The 17613-nt window shown below is 37.1% G+C and overlaps 1 protein-coding gene across 1 annotated transcript in view; it reads right to left on the reverse strand.

Moving 5' to 3' along the window:
- Window positions 1-17613, reverse strand: part of SNX2 (sorting nexin 2) — a 79523-nt gene that overhangs the window by 5591 nt on the left and 56319 nt on the right. The window contains exons 8-11 of the mRNA XM_049873566.1: window positions 9321-9396; window positions 8306-8419; window positions 7957-8050; window positions 6397-6602 (exon numbers count right to left, since the gene is read on the reverse strand). Of these exons, the coding sequence (XP_049729523.1) occupies window positions 6397-6602; window positions 7957-8050; window positions 8306-8419; window positions 9321-9396 (490 nt within the window). The remainder of the gene's footprint in view (window positions 1-6396; window positions 6603-7956; window positions 8051-8305; window positions 8420-9320; window positions 9397-17613) is intronic.

A 17613-nucleotide genomic window follows, 5' to 3' on the forward strand; every position in this document is an offset into this window, starting at 1 on the left:
GGTAAACTCCTTGAGGAAACCATTTGTTGATTTTTTAAAAAATTGTTTGATATATTTTATAAATTGGGATTCCTGGTGAGAATTCTTGTATGAAAAGTTCTAGTGCTACTAACGGGAGCCCTGGCTGTGCAAAGATTAAACACTCAGCTGCTAACTGAAAGGCTGGTGGTTTGAACACACTCAGTGGCTCTGCAGGCGAAAGACCTGGTGATCTACCTCCAGGAAGATTACAGCCTAGGAAGCCCTATGGGATAGTTCCTCTCTGTCCCACAGGGTCGCTATGAGTCAGAATAGAGGCACACGAAACAAGCGTTCAGAACACTGAATACCATTGTAGTCAATGACTGACACTACTCCAGTGGTTCACAGAAGGCCATTACATAAGAAGGCATATAAAGGGTTGACCACCCAACAGATGTTAGCTTACAGCATTAGCCAAAACGTGGAGTCCTAGATAGATGTCAGATGACACGTACTGTAAAAAAGAGAAAACATGAGTTTTCTGGATATAAGCCCAGGTTTAGGCACTACTTTGAAATGGGTTAAATGTACCTCTTTCTTTCAGGCCCTAATTCCTGATGTTCTTAGGTCCCTACTTTGGCTCTATACTCTAACCCCCAAAGTACTACAAGTTCCAAAATTACCATCAGAAAAGTATTCTCAATATGAATAAAACAAAGGCTCATTAGTATTAAACAGCTATTAGAAATAGGTAAGATAAAAACACAGAAGAAAGCTGGGCAAAGGAGATAAAACAGTTCATTCATAGAAAGAGATGCAAATGGCTTATCATTTTAAAAGATGCCTGCTCCTTAAATCCACATTAAGGATATTAAAACTTATACACAACAATATCTTCATCATTGGTTGGGAGAAGAAGGAACTCATATGTCAGTGGAGTATAAAGAAATATGATCTCTTTACACAGTAATTTACCAATGTTCACTGAAATTTAAAATACATATACCCTTTGGCTAGCAATTCTACTTCTAGGACTTCTATACTCAAAGACTTATCAAGATACTGGATATTCTTTAAGATTAGACTGGTTAAATAATTCAAGGTATAAATACACATACATACACTATATGATGGAAGAAAAAGAAAGAAAATTAGTTTCATATACATGGATAATTCTGTAAAGAGCCACAAAGAAGCTAACTTGACTGACGAGAGAGAGACTAGAGGCCTTAAGCAGAAGGAAAATTTACTTTTTTGGGCTTTGGGCTATTAAATTATTATGTACATGTATTACTTTTTCAAAAAACAAATAAATTAGCTTAAGACAAGGAGCCTGGGTAGCACAATGAATAAGTATTCAGACGCTAACTGAAAGGTTGGCAGTTCGAACTCACCCAGCGGCTCTTCGGGAGAAAGACCTGATGACCTGCTTCTGTAAAGATTACAGCCTGGCAAACCCTATGAGGCAGTTCTACTCTGTCACATGGGGTCACTGTAAGTTGAAAATTGACTTGATGTACCTAACAACAGTTTAAAACAAAAAACCTAACAAAAACCTCACAAAAATTACTTATCAGCCACTTCCATAATTTCTCATTATGACTTGACCATAGCTCTTTAATCCTCTTTTAGTCACTGAATCACTAATTCAGCATTTCCCAAAGTGTGTCCCACAAATGTTAACAGACATTAGTGGAAAAGGATTCTGTTCATATGAATTTGGGAGCCTCTGAATTAAACAGTCAAATGACTTAATTTTTTTTTAAACCCTAGACAGTTCCGAGCATTCTCAATCTCTAAGACAGAGATATTATATATATTATTTCATAAACTTAGCTGCCTGTGGTACATCTTGGTGCCAGTATTCTATAGAGAAAAAAACACATGTCAGGAAATAGGGATATAACTGTAGTAGTAGGCAACGTAAAAATACAGTGAAAAGATTTTGACAATACGAGGGAAGCTGTTTTTGAGGGACCCACACCCATTACACAGGCAGGCCATCCCTGCCAGGCAGTGTTCTCCCAGGTTAGCACTTCTTAGCAGAGACTCCTTCCCATAAACACTTCCCAGCTTCCCTTTTTAAACTTAACAGATTTTTAAAAAGTGTCATATATTTTTGGGGGTCATATTTTTAAGACATCTTTTACACTTGCAGGAGCTCTGGAATGAAGTAAGAGTAGGTGGGGTAGAAACAGGAATCACCACCCATGAGCTGGATTTCCAAATATCACAAGTTGCCTTACATAATGAACTATATTCTCGTACCTACTATCTTTACTACCATCTTTAAATTACTGAAAAGAAAAATTAGCCACCACAGAATATAAAAATTTAAAACGAATATAACAGTATATAAGAGTTGGTAAACTGGTAAATTTACCAAACCTAAGGAAGCACCATTCTTTGGTAATAACTGCCACAGTTAGCATGAGGACAGAATCTTCAATAAATATGCACTGTATTGATGTTCTAATTGTAGGTGAATACTAATTTGATCAAGACTTTAGCTGAAAATTTTGTATAAGAAGTCAAGGAACAAGCTCTCTAACTTTATGTTTGAATTCAAGGTAAAAGGTTAAATACTCAGTTCTCCTCCTACCCCATAATAATGAATATTCAAAAAATTATTTGAAAACACCGTAATATTTTAAAGAATATTCTGAAACGTGATAGATTAAATATACTCGGTTCAGTTTAACTGCCTGGCTATTGGTGATATCTGTAAAATACAAATTTTCATTAGTTAACAGAATTACTTTCTCAATTATTCAGAAACTGAAGACTACCTGGGGTTAAGTATTAGCATTGCTGTTGTTGTTAGGTGCCGTCCAGTCGGTTCTGACTCATAGCAACCCTATACGAAACAGAACGAAACACTGCCCAGTCCTGCGCCATCCTTACAATCGTTATGCTTGAGCTCATTGCTGCAGCCACTGCGTCAATCAACCTCGTTAAGGGTCTTCCTCTTTTCTGCTGACCCTGTACTTTGCCAAGCATGATGTCTTTCTCCAGGGACTGATCCCTCCTGACAACATGTCCAAAGTATGTAAGACACAGTCTCGCCATCCTTGCCTAAGGAGCATTCTGGCCACACTTCTTCCAAGACAGATTTGTTCATTCTTTTATTCTATATCCTTCACCAACACCACAATTCAAGGCGTCAATCCTTCTTCGGTCTTCCTTATTCACTGTCGAGCTTTCACATGCATATGATGTGACTGAAAATACCATGGCTTGGGACAGGCGCACCTTAGTCTTCAGGGTGACATCTTAGCTCTTCAACACTTTAAAGAGGTCCTTTGCAGCAGATTTGCCCAATGCAATGTGTCTTTTGATTTCTTGACTGCTGCTTCCATGGCTTTGATTGTGGATCCAAGTAAAATAAAATCCTTGACAACTTCAATCTTTTCTCCGTTTATCATGATGTTGCTCATGGGTCCAGTTGTGAGGATTTTTGTTTTCTTTATGTGGAGGTGTAATCCATACTGAAGGCTCTGGTCTTTGATCTTCATTAGTAAGTGCTTCAAGTCCTCTTCACTTTCAGCAAGCAAGGTTGTGTCATCTGCATAACAGGTTGTTAATGAGTCTTCCTCCAACCTTGGTGCCCCATTCTTCTTCATATAGTCCAGCTTCTCGTATTGTATGTTCAGTATACAGATTAAATAGGTATGGTGAAAGAATACAACCCGGACGCACACCTTTCCTGACTTTAACCAATCAGTATCCCCTTGTTCTGTCCGAACAACCGCCTCTTGATCTATGTAAATGCTCCTCATGAGCACAAGTGTTCTGGAATTCCCACTCTTCCCAGTGTTATCCACAATTTGTTATGATCCACACAGTCGAATGCCTTTGCTTAGTCAATAAAACACAGGTAAACATCCTTCTGGTATTCTCTGCTTTCAGCCAGGGTCCATCTGACATTAGCAATGATATCCCTGGTTCCACGTCCTCTTCTGAAACCAGCCTGAATTTCTGGCAGTTCCCTGTCAGTATACTGCTGCAGCCGTTTTTGAATGATCTTCAGCAAAATTTTGCTTGTGTGTAATATTAATGATATTGTTCTATAATTTCCACATTCGGTTGGATCACCTGTCTTGGCAATAGACATAAATATGGATCTCTTCCAGTCAGCTGGCCAGGAAGCTGTCCTCCATATTTCTTGGCATAGACGAGTGAGCACCTCCAGCGCTGCATCTGTTTGTTGAAACACTTCAATTGATATTCCATCAGTTCCTGGAGCCTCGTTTTTCACCAATGCCTTCAGAGTAGTTTGGACTTCTTCCTTCAGTACCATCGGTTCTTGATCATATGCTACCTCTTGAAATGGTTGAATATCGACTAATTCTTTTTGGTATAATGACTCTGTGTATTCCTTCCATCTTCTTTTGATGCTTCCTGCGTCGTTTAATATTTTCGCCATGGAATCCTTCACTATTACAACTCGAGGCCTGAAATTTTTCTTCAGTTCTTTCAGCTTAAGAAACGCCGAGCATGCTCTTCCCTTTTGGTTTTCCATCTCCAGCTCTTTGCACATGTCATTATAATACTTTATTTTGTCTTCTCGAGAGCCCTGAAATCTTTACGTCATCAATTCTTCCTTTTGCTTTAGCTGCTCGACGCTCAAGAGCAAGTTTCAGAGTCTTCTCTGACATCCATCTTGGTCTTTTCTTTCTTTCCTGTCTTTTCAGTGATCTCTTGCTTTCTTCATGGATGATGTCCTTGATGTCATTCCACAACTCGTCTGGTCTTCGGTCACTAGTGTTCAATGCGTCAAATCTGTTCTTGAGATGGCCTCTAAATTCAGGTGGGGTATACTCAAGGTCATATTTTGGCTCTTGTGGACTTGCTCTGATTTTCTTCAGTTTCAGGTTGAACTTGCATATGAGCAATTGATGGTCTGTTCCACAGTCGGCCCCTGGCCTTGTTCTGACTGATGATATGGAGCTTTTCCAACGTCTCTTTCCACAGATGTAGTCAATTTGATTTCTGTGTGTTCCATCTGGCGAGGTCCATGTGTAGAGTCGCCATTTATGTTGGTGAAAGAAGGTATCTGTCAGTTTGTCATACTGTGGAGGCTTCTGTGCTGCTGTGATGCTGGAAGCTATGCCACTGGTATTCAGATACCAGCAGGGTCACCCACGGAGGAAAGGTTTCAGCTGAGCTTCCAGACTAAGACAGACTAGGAAGAAGGACCCCGCAGTCTACTTCTGAAAAACATTAGCCAGTGAACACCTTATGAATAGCCGCGGAACACTGTCAGATATAGTGCTGGAAGATGAGCCCCCCAGGTTGGAAGGCACTCAAAAGATGACTGGGGAAGAGCTGCCTCCTCAAAGTAGAGTCGACCTTAATGATGTGGATGGAGTAAGGCTTTCGGGACCTTCATTTGCTCATGCGGCATGACTCAAAATGAGAAGAAACAGCTGCAAACATCCATTAATAATCGGAACCTGGGATGTACGAAGTATGAATCTAGGAAAATTGGAAATCGACAAAAATGAAATGGAACGCATGAACATCGATATCCTAGGCATCAGTGAGCTGAAACAGACTGGTATTGGCCATTTTGAATCGGACAATCACATAGTCTACTATGCTGGGAATGACAACTCGAAGAGGAATGGTGTTGCATTCATCATCAAAAAGAACGTTTCAAGATCTATCCTGAAGTACAACGCTGTCAGTGATAGGATAATATCCATACGCCTATAAGGAAGACCAGTTAATAAGACTATTATTCAAATTTACGCACCAACCACTAGGGCCAAAGATGAAGAAATAGAAGGTTTTTATCAGCTGCTGCAGTCTGAAATTGACTGAACATGCAATCAAGATGCATTGATAACGACTGGCGATTGGAATGGGAAAGTTGGAAACAAAGAAGAAGGTCAGTAGTTGGAAAACGTGGCCTTGGTGATAGAAACAATACCGGAGTATTAGCATTAGATACCCCAATTTATAATTTAATCTAGTCCCATCTTATCAATAAATACATTGTATGTACACATTAGAATATTTGATTATAGTCCAAATTCACGCTAAAGTCACCACTAAACATAGTCACTACAATAATTAGCTCTGGTTTTGTCCTGCTTCTTGTTACAGTCAGCATTATTAATGACAACATAGTCCAGTGGGTACTTTCAGTTGGTGCTACAATGAGTGAACAAATGCTGTTTGTTGCAAACTTTTATATGCAAGATTAAAAGTAAATGTTTAATATTTTTCATCTTATTTGGCATTCCTTAGACATCTTAATTTTGTCTATTGTATTGTCCAAGTCATAGGGGAAGAAATACTAAACTATTAATACTCATCTTGAAGCACAATATGGAATGTACACACTTAAATATGCGCCTAACAGTAAACCAAATTCTTCCTAATGCAAACCATTGTAGTGAAAAAGAAAGACTGCAAAATAGGGCTTACTTTCACTGCAGCAATAAGACGAATGTAGTCACTAAGTAGTTCTGAAAACATATAGAAGTCAGCAAAAGCTTGTTCTTGATGTAACTGGTCTATCTTCTCCTCAACCTCAGCAAGTTGTGACAAAGCTCTAGATAAAGCAGTATGATCCTCAGAATTACCTAACATGGCAGCACTTTTAGCAAAAGCAGCTGTGTTGGCTGAAAGTTCTGAAATAAAAAGTATTCATTTTTAGTGTTCATTAGTAAAGTAAAAAAAAAAAAAAGCATTGATTTTCTACTTTCTAAATTTTATCTATTCACAAATAATATTTTAAAATAATTAATAACCATAAATGTAAGCACTCAAAAAATTACCCAAAATTATGAAGAACCACTGCCCATATTTCCAGAGGCAGAATTATGCTTAAATAATTTAGAATAATAATCTGCCTCCCCTTTCTCTCCAAAAGTGCTCGCTCTTTTCTCTGTCCATTCGTAAAAAAGATAAGAAATGTATTTTTAATTATAGAGAGCACTGGGGACACTCAACAATTAATTTATACCACATACTTTGGTCTTTAAACATTTGTCAGTGAAGACAATGTCCACAGTTTTTAAGGACAAAACTAACAGGAGAAAGGAAAGGTAAAATTGTATAAACAATTCCAATAAATCTTATTCTTTTTTCTTTGTTGTACAACAATGCTCAGTGGAGTATTAAAATTTCAAAAACCATTTTTGGACATAACCATTACAGATATTCTAAACAGAGAAAAACATATTTACAGACTAGCAATGGTCAATGACTAACAACCACATTGCCTGGGAGTTGCTCTGCATTATATAAAGTTCTTGAAAAGAACAATAAAGTCCATTCCCTAAGAGATATAACTCATATGCCAAAGCTGTTAAAAAATACAACAGTAAATGCACTAGTAGGTTTCTGTGATTATTTTAAGAAAATGCATTTCTTACAATGGCACATATCAAATTTATTTATTAAATATTTTAGAAAGCTGACATTAAAAGCCTAACTTGTATTCTTTGAAGAAAAAGAAAGGACGAAACCACTATGGTTTAATAAAATTACAACTCAAAATTTCTATGAACTTAGACAAACCCAGATTTTCAAATATCCCCATGTTGAAAAATTAATACTTCAAAGGATTTTCCATGAAATACAGGTAGATCAAATAGATATTTTCAACAAAATCTTCAAATACCAGTTTTAAAATCTCAAATTTTTAATTATAATCAAAGTTACTAATAAGGTATCTTTATTCATTGAATTGTAAATACATTTAACAAAGAGTTAATCAAGTGAACAACAGTTTTAATTCAGAGTTCAAGACACGCTTTTATAAGCTCAGGATTTTTCTACTTCTAAACTGGAAGCTAGGTTAAAACAGAACAAAAAAATTTAAATAACAGTTCAAACAGAAAAACATTCCCTTTAGTTATTGTTTTCTGTCTTCCATAATAACCTCAGAATATTCTTTTTAATACAACTTAAATGAAATATTTTAATTAGCTTTATGGTAAAAAAAAAAAAACAAACACATAAATAACAAGGCAAACAAACCTTTTCGATGACAGACCAAGGCTTCAACGCTGGCATGAAGTTTCTTAAGTTGCTGATCCAGATTCTCAAATTGCTGCTGCTTTTCTTCAAACCACTAAGAAAAAAATGAAAAATGGAGCTAATTTAGCAAAAACAAACCACTGTAAATTAGGTTACCAATAGCAAGCTACATTCCTTGTTTTAAAACAACAAATTAACCGTGTATAACCATGGTAGTCAACTGATGTGGTTGAGAAAACTAAATTCAATAAGCAAATTAATATCCTATTTTCTACTTGTACAGCTTTAAAATGCAATTGTTGGGCTCATTAATTCATCTCATTATTCAAGTCGAAAAATCAGTTCTTACTGCATCCGATTCATTCATCTTGATTGTCATTTTGTTGACAGCGTCGGCGGCCTTGTTCACCATCCTCAATATTCCTGCTCCACTCAGGGCTTGTGTATTAACTGCTCTAGGCAGCTGGAATTGAATGACAAATAAGGGCAAACAAACCGGTTAAAAGCCTGGAGGTTTAACTAGGCACAAAAGGGACCCTCTTCCTCAGGTTAAAAAAAAAAAAAAGGGAAGAAAAGGAGGTTTTATTTTCTTCACTCTCATACATTTCAATAGTAGGACCTAATTTCTCAAATATACTACTTGTACATTCTCAAAGGAAAACTTAAAAAATAGACTTTCCATTTGCTTCTCTTCTGCACGTTTACATTTAGATGGAACAAACACCCTGTTTGTCAAAGTATATTAAGAAATCGTCAAGCACCTTAACACTGGCCACCTGTTTCCTAGCACAAATAAACTGTTCATAAGGAAAGAAAAAGGAATCTTGAGAAAAATCTCTTTATGCTGTTAGGATTATATGGTTGAGTACTTTTAAAATTCTAAGACTCAAATAAAAAATAAAATAAAATAAATAAATGCAAACAGTAGCAATTAGAAATCTATATGTGCCAAACATCCCAAATACAAAGAGTAGCACTATTATAAGTTAATTTAGGCTCTTTCAAGTAAAAAAACCTTAATAAGGATATTAGAAAATATATACAAAAATACATCCAACTACCTCTAAAATGAGATCTGAATAGCTTATTTCAACACAATGCCTAAGCAACAACTTAGGGTATTGAAAGTCTGACTACACATAAACCACTCTCTTAAATCTTCTTTTAAATTTTCAAGAAAGGGGCTGATCATTCTGCAAATATCAGTGCAAAGATATTTTGCTAGTAATTTAGTTAAGTCACTATAAGCCCTAAGTTAAAAAAAAAAGTTCATTAATTATTTGCTGAATATCTAAACTTATACAATTATACTGATGAAAAGAATGAGAATATTTACATATAAACATTTAAAGTAGAAATAATACCTCAGAACTTTCCAAGAACTGCCTTAAATCAGGATCCTGTAGTAAAGTTGGATGCCTTACTGTTCGTTGAAGATACCTAGATTTAAGAATAAAATTGCTTCTTTATTTATCAGTAGCATTCTGTTAAATCTTATTGCAAAAGATTAAGAAGCTAGGTAAAAAAGGTATCTTAGTTTACCTCCTATCAGTCTGTCTTTGCTGTATTTAGAATTTTAGAGCAATTAAATATTAAAAAGCTTTGTGTCCATCTTTTGAAAATTGATGTTATCCCTCACTGCTTGTGTGTTTTTGGTTTCACAATTATATAAAAAAAGAGATGGTGGGGATGAAGGGATGGGAGTGGCTAAATAAATTTATCACTGCAAAGTGTTAGAGTTGTAAAAAGGTGTATGAGCTTGTCCAGTAATTTTATCTTTGAGTAATATCAAAATGTTTCCAGTTATTACTTCAGAGTCCTATGATGTGTATCACTATACATTCCAGTTAACTTTTTTCAATCTTACTGTTAACAAAAATGGGGGGAAACCTACCAATTTTTTTTCCATGTCGGCAGATTTAAATTATCACCATCGGCTTTGGTCTTTATTAGACAAGGACTAAATTTTCTTCAATATTTTTGTTTTAAATAAATGTATTCCTTACTGAAATAATGCATCACATAAAATACAAATGAAAAAGTAAAGGAAAACGCCACTATTAAATCACTATTTGCCCAACTTCAGTCATTTTCCTTTACTAGAAAAGCTCACATTTCTGTTGTCCATAATAAATTATCAGTCACCCTTCCATAAAAGGGAAAAAAAGGCCAACTATTAGATGATTCTTGATTACTTATCTAATCCCAGTTTAAAAATGCTGTCTTTTCCTAGATTAATGATTACATACAGTAACATTTCAAATATGTTAGTTTACCTCACAGTTAATATTATCTTTATTCTCTTTCTCTAGAATAAATGTAGTAATTTCTTCTATCTTTTTACAAGGTAGGCTTTAAATATGCCTGAAATTTAAGCATATCAGATATGCCTAACATTAATAAAGTTTCTGAAAAACAGTGATAATCTTCTCTAAAGTCAAATTCTATGCACTGATCAAAATGACTATTTTATCGATGTTTAAATGTTAACTTCCGTTCTTCAGTATTTAAATAAAACACATACCATATTAAGCTTCATTTTAAATCAGTAGCCCATGTAAGACGCCATTGTAATAAAAATAGATCGTTTAATAGGTACGGGCATACAGTCCACATTGTGGTTTAAAAAACATTTGCTATGGGCGGTGGTTATACACATGATTAATATAATTGATATCACTAAAGTGTATACCTGAAAAAATGCTGAATTGGCAAATGTGTTACACACGGTTTTAAAACGAAAAAATTAAAAAATAAATTACTGCCTATATTATCAAAGCAATAAAAGAGATGCAGCAGGAACACTACTCCTGCAAGTTTAAGAAATGCTTGTATTTTCCGAGTGGAATTTTACTTACAATTTTAACACTGAAATTCTCCCAATACTATTAGGTAAGTTACTGAGCTGCTTAGACTGCTACTGCTTGAAGACATTTTGCGGAACTTGTTCATCTCAGTGTTCACAATAGCTAGTAAATAGCAGGCACTCAGACATTTGTAAAATAAACAAGCAGGAAGGAATATGTAAATCCAACCTTTAAGAAATAGTCTAGTATTTCGAACTGAAATATCAGTTATAAAACAACTTTCCAAAGTGGGCTCTGCAGAATACTAGTCCTTACATTCAAAAAAGTTTGAAATACACTACATACACATCCTTTTCTTCAAGATTTATAATGCACAGCAGCATACCACATATTAATATCCTGAGGAATCAATTTTGGGAAATGACTGTTGAGAAAAACAAAGTAAAACTTTCCTTTCTCCTAAGAGTTACAGGGAAGTAAAAAGCAACCAACTATCTAAAAAAAAAAAAAAAAAAAGGTATTAAGCTTATATAATGTTAAAGTTAAGAACAGAAACATTAAATGGATCTTAGAATAATGAATATCTAATTTTTTTTTTTAATAAATATATACCGATTCAGAATTAGGGTCAGAGAAGTTTGTAGAAATATATAGAAAAGATACAGAACAAAAACAGGAAAAGAATATAGGAAGAAGAAAAGAGGTATGGGGAGAAACAGAAATACAGAAGGAAGACAGAAAGATACAATGAGATTGATGCAAAGTATTCTACCCAACAGGAGGTGGTCAACGGTTGTTCTTCAGCTTCACTCTAGAGAAAGGTTACTGATAGATTTAGTCATGTGGGGCTTTTAAGTTCCTATCTAAGTACCTAAAATACAACAAAATAAAGCAGGTTATATAAAATGATTAAGAGAACAAAGTTAAAAATAATTATCTTGCTTGGAACTCTGACACACATGATAACAATGACAGAATAAAAAAGCAGAAGGCCTGGGTCTTTGATATTAATTTGTTCATTTAACAAATATTTATTGAGCACTTACTAGGTTTCAGGTACTGTTCTGTGTACTTTGGAATGTATCAGTGGACAAAAATGACGAAGATCCCTTCTCTTGTGGGGAGCTTATATTTTAGTAACAGAAGGCAGACAATAGACTATAAAAATAATAAACATATAAATTATATAGTATGTGACAAGCTGAGAAGTGCTGTGGAAAAGAAGGAAGGATAGAACAGTAGGATAAATGGGATCAAGTGTGTGAGATGTGCTTGGTGGTAATTCAAACAGATGGGTCAGAATAAAAACTCATTGCTGTCAAGTCGATTCCAACTCATAGTGACCCAATAGGACAGAGTAGAACTGCCCCACAGGTGTTTCCAAGGAGTGGCTGGTAGATTCAAACTACTGACCTTTTGGTTAGCAGCCAAGCTCTTAACCACTACGCCACCAAGTCAGAATAGGCACCACTGAAAAGGTGATATTTGAACATTTGAACTTGAAAGAGGTAAGGGAGTTAGCCAGGTAGGCATCAGGGAACAAAGAATTCTAGGCAGAGAGAAGAGACAATAAAAAGAATGTAAGGTAGGAAGGAACATGCCTGGGATATTTGAGGAGCAGGAAAAAGGTCAGTGTGGCTAGAGTAGAGTGATCGAGGATTAAAAAAAAAAAAACTTTTTTTTTATGATCGAGGATTATATGAGATCAAATAGGTATCAGAGGTGGGTGGTGCAAGGTCATGTAAGGTCTTGTAGGTCGTTATAAAGACTTCAGGCTTTTATTCTGAGTGAAATGGGGAGTGATGATCTGACTTAGGTTTTAAAAGGATCACTCTAGTTACTGTGTTAAAAACAGAGCAAAGGTGCATGGATGGAAGAAGGGCCACTTAGGAGGCTACTAGAGTTAAGGCATTTGGACCAGGAAAAAAAAAAAAGCCAGACCTGTTGCCATCAAATCAATTCTGACTCATAGTGACCCTATAGGACAGAGCAGACTGCCCCATAGTTTCCAAGAAGTGCCTGGTTGATTCGAACTGCTGACCTTTTGGTTAGCAGCCATAGCAATTAACCACTACACCACCAGGTTTTCCATTTGGACTAGAGCAGTCAGCAAACCGAAAAAACCAAACCCACTGCTGTTGAGTCAATTCCGACTCATACCGACCCCATAAGACAAGGTAAAGTTGCCCAGTAGAGTTTCCAAGGAGTGCCTGGTAGATTTGAACTGCTGACCTTTGGGCTAGCTGCCATAGCTCTTAACCTCTATGCTACCAGGGTAGTCAATAGATGGTGATAGGATTTCTTGATAATTAGATAATCCCAAAAGGCTGTTATCTACCTCCAAACTTCTTGAAAGAGTTGGTTAATTTATCTACATTATCTATTTAGGCCTTGTCAGGTGGGCTTTTAGGTGCTTTAAATAAACATAATCTTAACAGATATACTTCAATTTTAGAGAGAAGGAAGAATGCACTGAAGTTAAGTAACTTGGTGATGGTCACACAGATAGTGTGTAGTAAGAGTGAGGCTTGAACTGACAACTGATTCTAAATCTTGTATTCCTGTACACTGTTATTATCAGGCTATACTGAATTTCTCAGCTTATATTTACAGAAGAGTGTCCTCACACGTAAAATAAAGTCAACAGGACCTTAAGGTAAGACGTGAAACGCTCTCAAGAAAATCAAACGTGCCATCTTAGGGATACTCAATAGGTAGTCTCTGCTTACTTTACTAAGTGTGGCACAGGAGAGCTCTTGAGTACGTTACCACTCCCTTTCTCTTTCTAGGTTTTAATACCAGGCGTTTATCCTTTCCCTTTAAGATGGTCATCTGGATTCTCTAAGTTGAACAAATCAATAAATATGTAAATGATTACCATAGTATTGATAAAGTAATACAAACAGAAACACTTTCCTGACCAGGCTAGGTACCCCAAAAGAACTGTATGTCTGCACTAATGTTTAAATTTTTAGAAATGTCATAGGAAAACCACTTTAGAAAAGTCTGTTATAGGAAAGGTTAAGGAAAATGCGATTTTAAAATCTTATACAGATTCAAAAATAAATGTGCAAAAGTGGCTGGGACAGGGGAATTAGGAGAATTAGGATTACAGTCAAATCATTCCAGTTCCTTTGCTTGTATGCTTTCACATATATACTTTCCTTTGTCATTTTTTCTAATGCAAAAATGAACATTTCCTCACACTGTTCTTTTTTTCACTACTGCAAATTTCACTGAGGTAGCATTTAACAAGTAACATTTTTCTGTAAAGAAATTATCTTCACACACTAGTCAAGTTTCAGCATTTCTGTAAAACTTTCTTCTATGTTTCATACTGCATAAAGGTATGGTTAAATAAACCCGTTGCCGTCCAGTCGATTTCAACCCATAGCGACCCTACAGGACAGAGTAGAACTGCCCCATAGGGCTTCCAAGAGCAGCTGGCGTTTTTGAACTGCCAACTTTTTGGTTAGCAGCCTAGCTCTTAACCACTGTGTCACCAGGGCTCCTTAGTACTATAAAATGCAGTTAAGTTAGATGAAAGGTGAATGAAGAATCAAATTATGTGCCCTTGGTACAATAAATCTTCATTAAGTTACTTATCAAGCGTGCCATCCGAAATAGTTCAAATTTACTCATAGAAAAATAGGACCTGAAAGGTCTCTCAAAGGGTCATGTTTATACTTTGAGAAAGGACTAAGTAAAATCAAGGCACAGCATTATCTACCTTTACTCTTAAAAATATTATCTATGGCCTCTCTCACAACAGAATCAATTCTAATGCCTAACCTAAACTTCTTTTGATGTAATTTAAATTCTTCTCTAGAGTAATTGCTGATTCTCACATCCATAATCCCATCTCTTATGTCTTCTATAATTTTAGATTTTAAAATACATGCTCTTTTGCCTTTTATCTGCAAATTGTTCAAAACTAACTTTACTGTGGCATTTTCTTAAAAATTACACAATTTACTATTATAAACCAGAAATTAAGTTGTCTTAAAAATTGTTCTTAAAAATAATTTACACCCCAGAGATACATATACCATTCTCTAAAACCTGTCGTACCCATCTCAACCACCAATTTTAAGCCAAAAATCAAAACAAAACAAAATCTATGAAACTAGAAAGTATTTCAAGCCTAGGTAACTCCCACTCTATGAACAGACTATGTTCTAAAAGTTGGGCTTTAAAATAGTTTCAAATTCTGTTTTCTCACATTTTTAGCTTAGCAAGGAAGAAGTAAACATTAAGATTCTTGGAATGGAATTCCTCCTACTTCCCTTCTAGTCTGCTGCAATGAAAGCAAGTCTTCAAAGGTATAGGAGATGTGTAAAGTCAAGTATTGTAAGATAAGTACAGCATACACATTAGCCTTTAAGTATACAGTTAGTCAACTGAAGCAAGGGCTAATAATTTTGTATACTTTGGTTAAAATCAATTATACAAAAATAGGGGAGGGGACAAACCCACATTCTTCATGGTATTTAACGATGTTCTTACCAAGTGATAACTCAAAAGGAAAAATTTAGATGAACTATAATTTTTTTTATATATAATTAGTCAAATTATCCAACAGGATACACAGATATGGTATAACTTCCTAAGAACCTAATAATAACAAAGAGGTATTTTTATACCTAGTCCCTGGGTGGTACAAATGGTTAAGTGTTCACCTGCTAACCAAAAGGCTAACTGAAAGATTGGTGGTTCAAGTCTACCCAGAGGTGCTCTGAAACAAAGGGCTGCAATCTACTTCCAAAAAATCTGCCATTAAAAACCCTATGGACGGTGGAGCCAAGATGGCGGACTAGGCAGACACTACCTCGGATCCCTCTTACAACAAAGACACGGAAAAACAAGTGAATTGATCACATACATAACAATCTACGAACCCTGAACAACAAACACAGATTTAGAGACGGAGAACGAACTAATACGGGGAAGCAGCGATTGTTTCCAGAGCCTGGAGCCAGCGTACCAGTCAGGTACGGCACAAGCACAGAGAGCGGCTGCACCCTCCTGAACTAACCCCGGGAGGGGGACAAGCCAGTTCCACGGGTGGCGTGGGACGCAGCCGGTGGGAGAAGTCCCCAGGAGGCAGTGACTGGTCTTGGAGCAGAAAGAGCAGCGTCCGAGCCGGGGAACCGTCCCGCAGGGATTTGGACTGGACGCAGGTAAGGCATAAACACGGACAGTTGCTCCACCCCCTTGAACTAACCCCGGGAAGGGGACCAGCCGGGTCGCGCGGGTGGCGTGGGACGCAGCCGGTAGGAGAAGTCCCTGGGAGGCAGCGACTGGTATTGGAGAGGGGAGAACAGCGTCCCAGCCGGGACACTCGGTCACGGCACAAGCACGGGGACCTGCTCCGCCCATCTGAACTAACCCCGGGAGGAGGCCCAACTGGTTCTCGGGAGCGGCACGGCCACGCGGCTGGAGGGACGAGGATTCCCCGGGAGGCAGCGACTGATTTTGGAGTCAAGAGTGCACCGTCCCAGTAGGGGAGCCTTGACGCTGGGCGTGGGGCTGGAAGAGGAGGATCTGACCGTGACTCCAGCGGGCCAGACCCCCCGGGGGCAATCTCCACACAGCCAGCACACATAGGCGACGCGCCCCCCGGGGAGTCTCAGATATGATAGTCATTCCAAGCAAGACAAGCAACTCTGGCTATATTCTGAGGTGCTACTCTCCTATCTCTCTGTTCCCTCCCCCACCCTCCCCAGGCGGCTTCATTAACATCTGAATAGCCTGAGCCAGAGGGAGAACTCTGATAGGGATCTGACTGCATTTTTTTTTTAGCGGATTTTCTGGAAAAACTAGTTTCCCAGTGATGGCTCGGAGACAACAATCCATATCAAACCACTTAAAGAAGCAGACCATGACAGCTTCTCCAACCTCCCAAACAAAAGAATCAAAATCTTTCCCAAATGAAGATACAATCTTGGAATTATCAGATACAGAATATAAAAAACTAATTTACAGAATGCTTAATGATATCACAAATGAAATTAGGGTAACTGCAGAAAAGGCCAAGGAACACACTGATAAAACTGTTGAAGAACTCAAAAAGATTATTCAAGAACATACTGGAAAAATTAATAAGTTGCAAGAATCCATAGAGAGACAACATGTAGAAATCCAAAAGATTAACAATAAAATAACAGAATTAGACAACACACTAGGAAGTCAGAGGAGCAGACTCAAGCAATTAGAATGCAGACTGGGACATCTGGAGGACCAGGGAATCGACACCAACATAGCTGAAAAAAAATCAGAGAAAAGAATTAAAAAAAATGAAGAAACCCTAAGAATTATGTGGGACTCTATCAAGAAGGATAACCTGTGGGTGATTGGAGTCCCAGAACAGGGAGGGGGGACAGAAAACACGGAGAAAATAGTTGAAGAACTCCTGACACAAAACCTCCCTGACATCATGAAAGACGAAAGGATATCTATCCAAGATGCTCATGGAACCCCATTTAAGATTGATCCAAAAAGAAAAACACCAAGACATATTATCATCACACTCACCAAAACCAAAGATAAACACAAAATTTTAAAAGCAGCCAGGGAGAAAAGAAAGGTTTCCTTCAAGGGAGAATCAATAAGAATATGTTCTGACTACTCAGCAGAAACCATGCAGGCAAGAAGGGAATGGGACAACATATACAGACCACTGAAGGAGAAAAACTGCCAGCCAAGGATCATATATCCAGCAAAACTCTCTCTGAAATATGAAGGCGAAATTAAGATATTTACAGACAAACGCAAGTTTAGAGAATTTGCAAAAACCAAACCAAAGCTACAAGAAATACTAAAGGATATTGTTTGGTCAGAGAACCAATAA

This window comes from Elephas maximus, chromosome 2 (assembly GCF_024166365.1).
Source record: "Elephas maximus indicus isolate mEleMax1 chromosome 2, mEleMax1 primary haplotype, whole genome shotgun sequence".
NCBI classification, from domain to species: Eukaryota; Metazoa; Chordata; class Mammalia; order Proboscidea; family Elephantidae; genus Elephas; species Elephas maximus.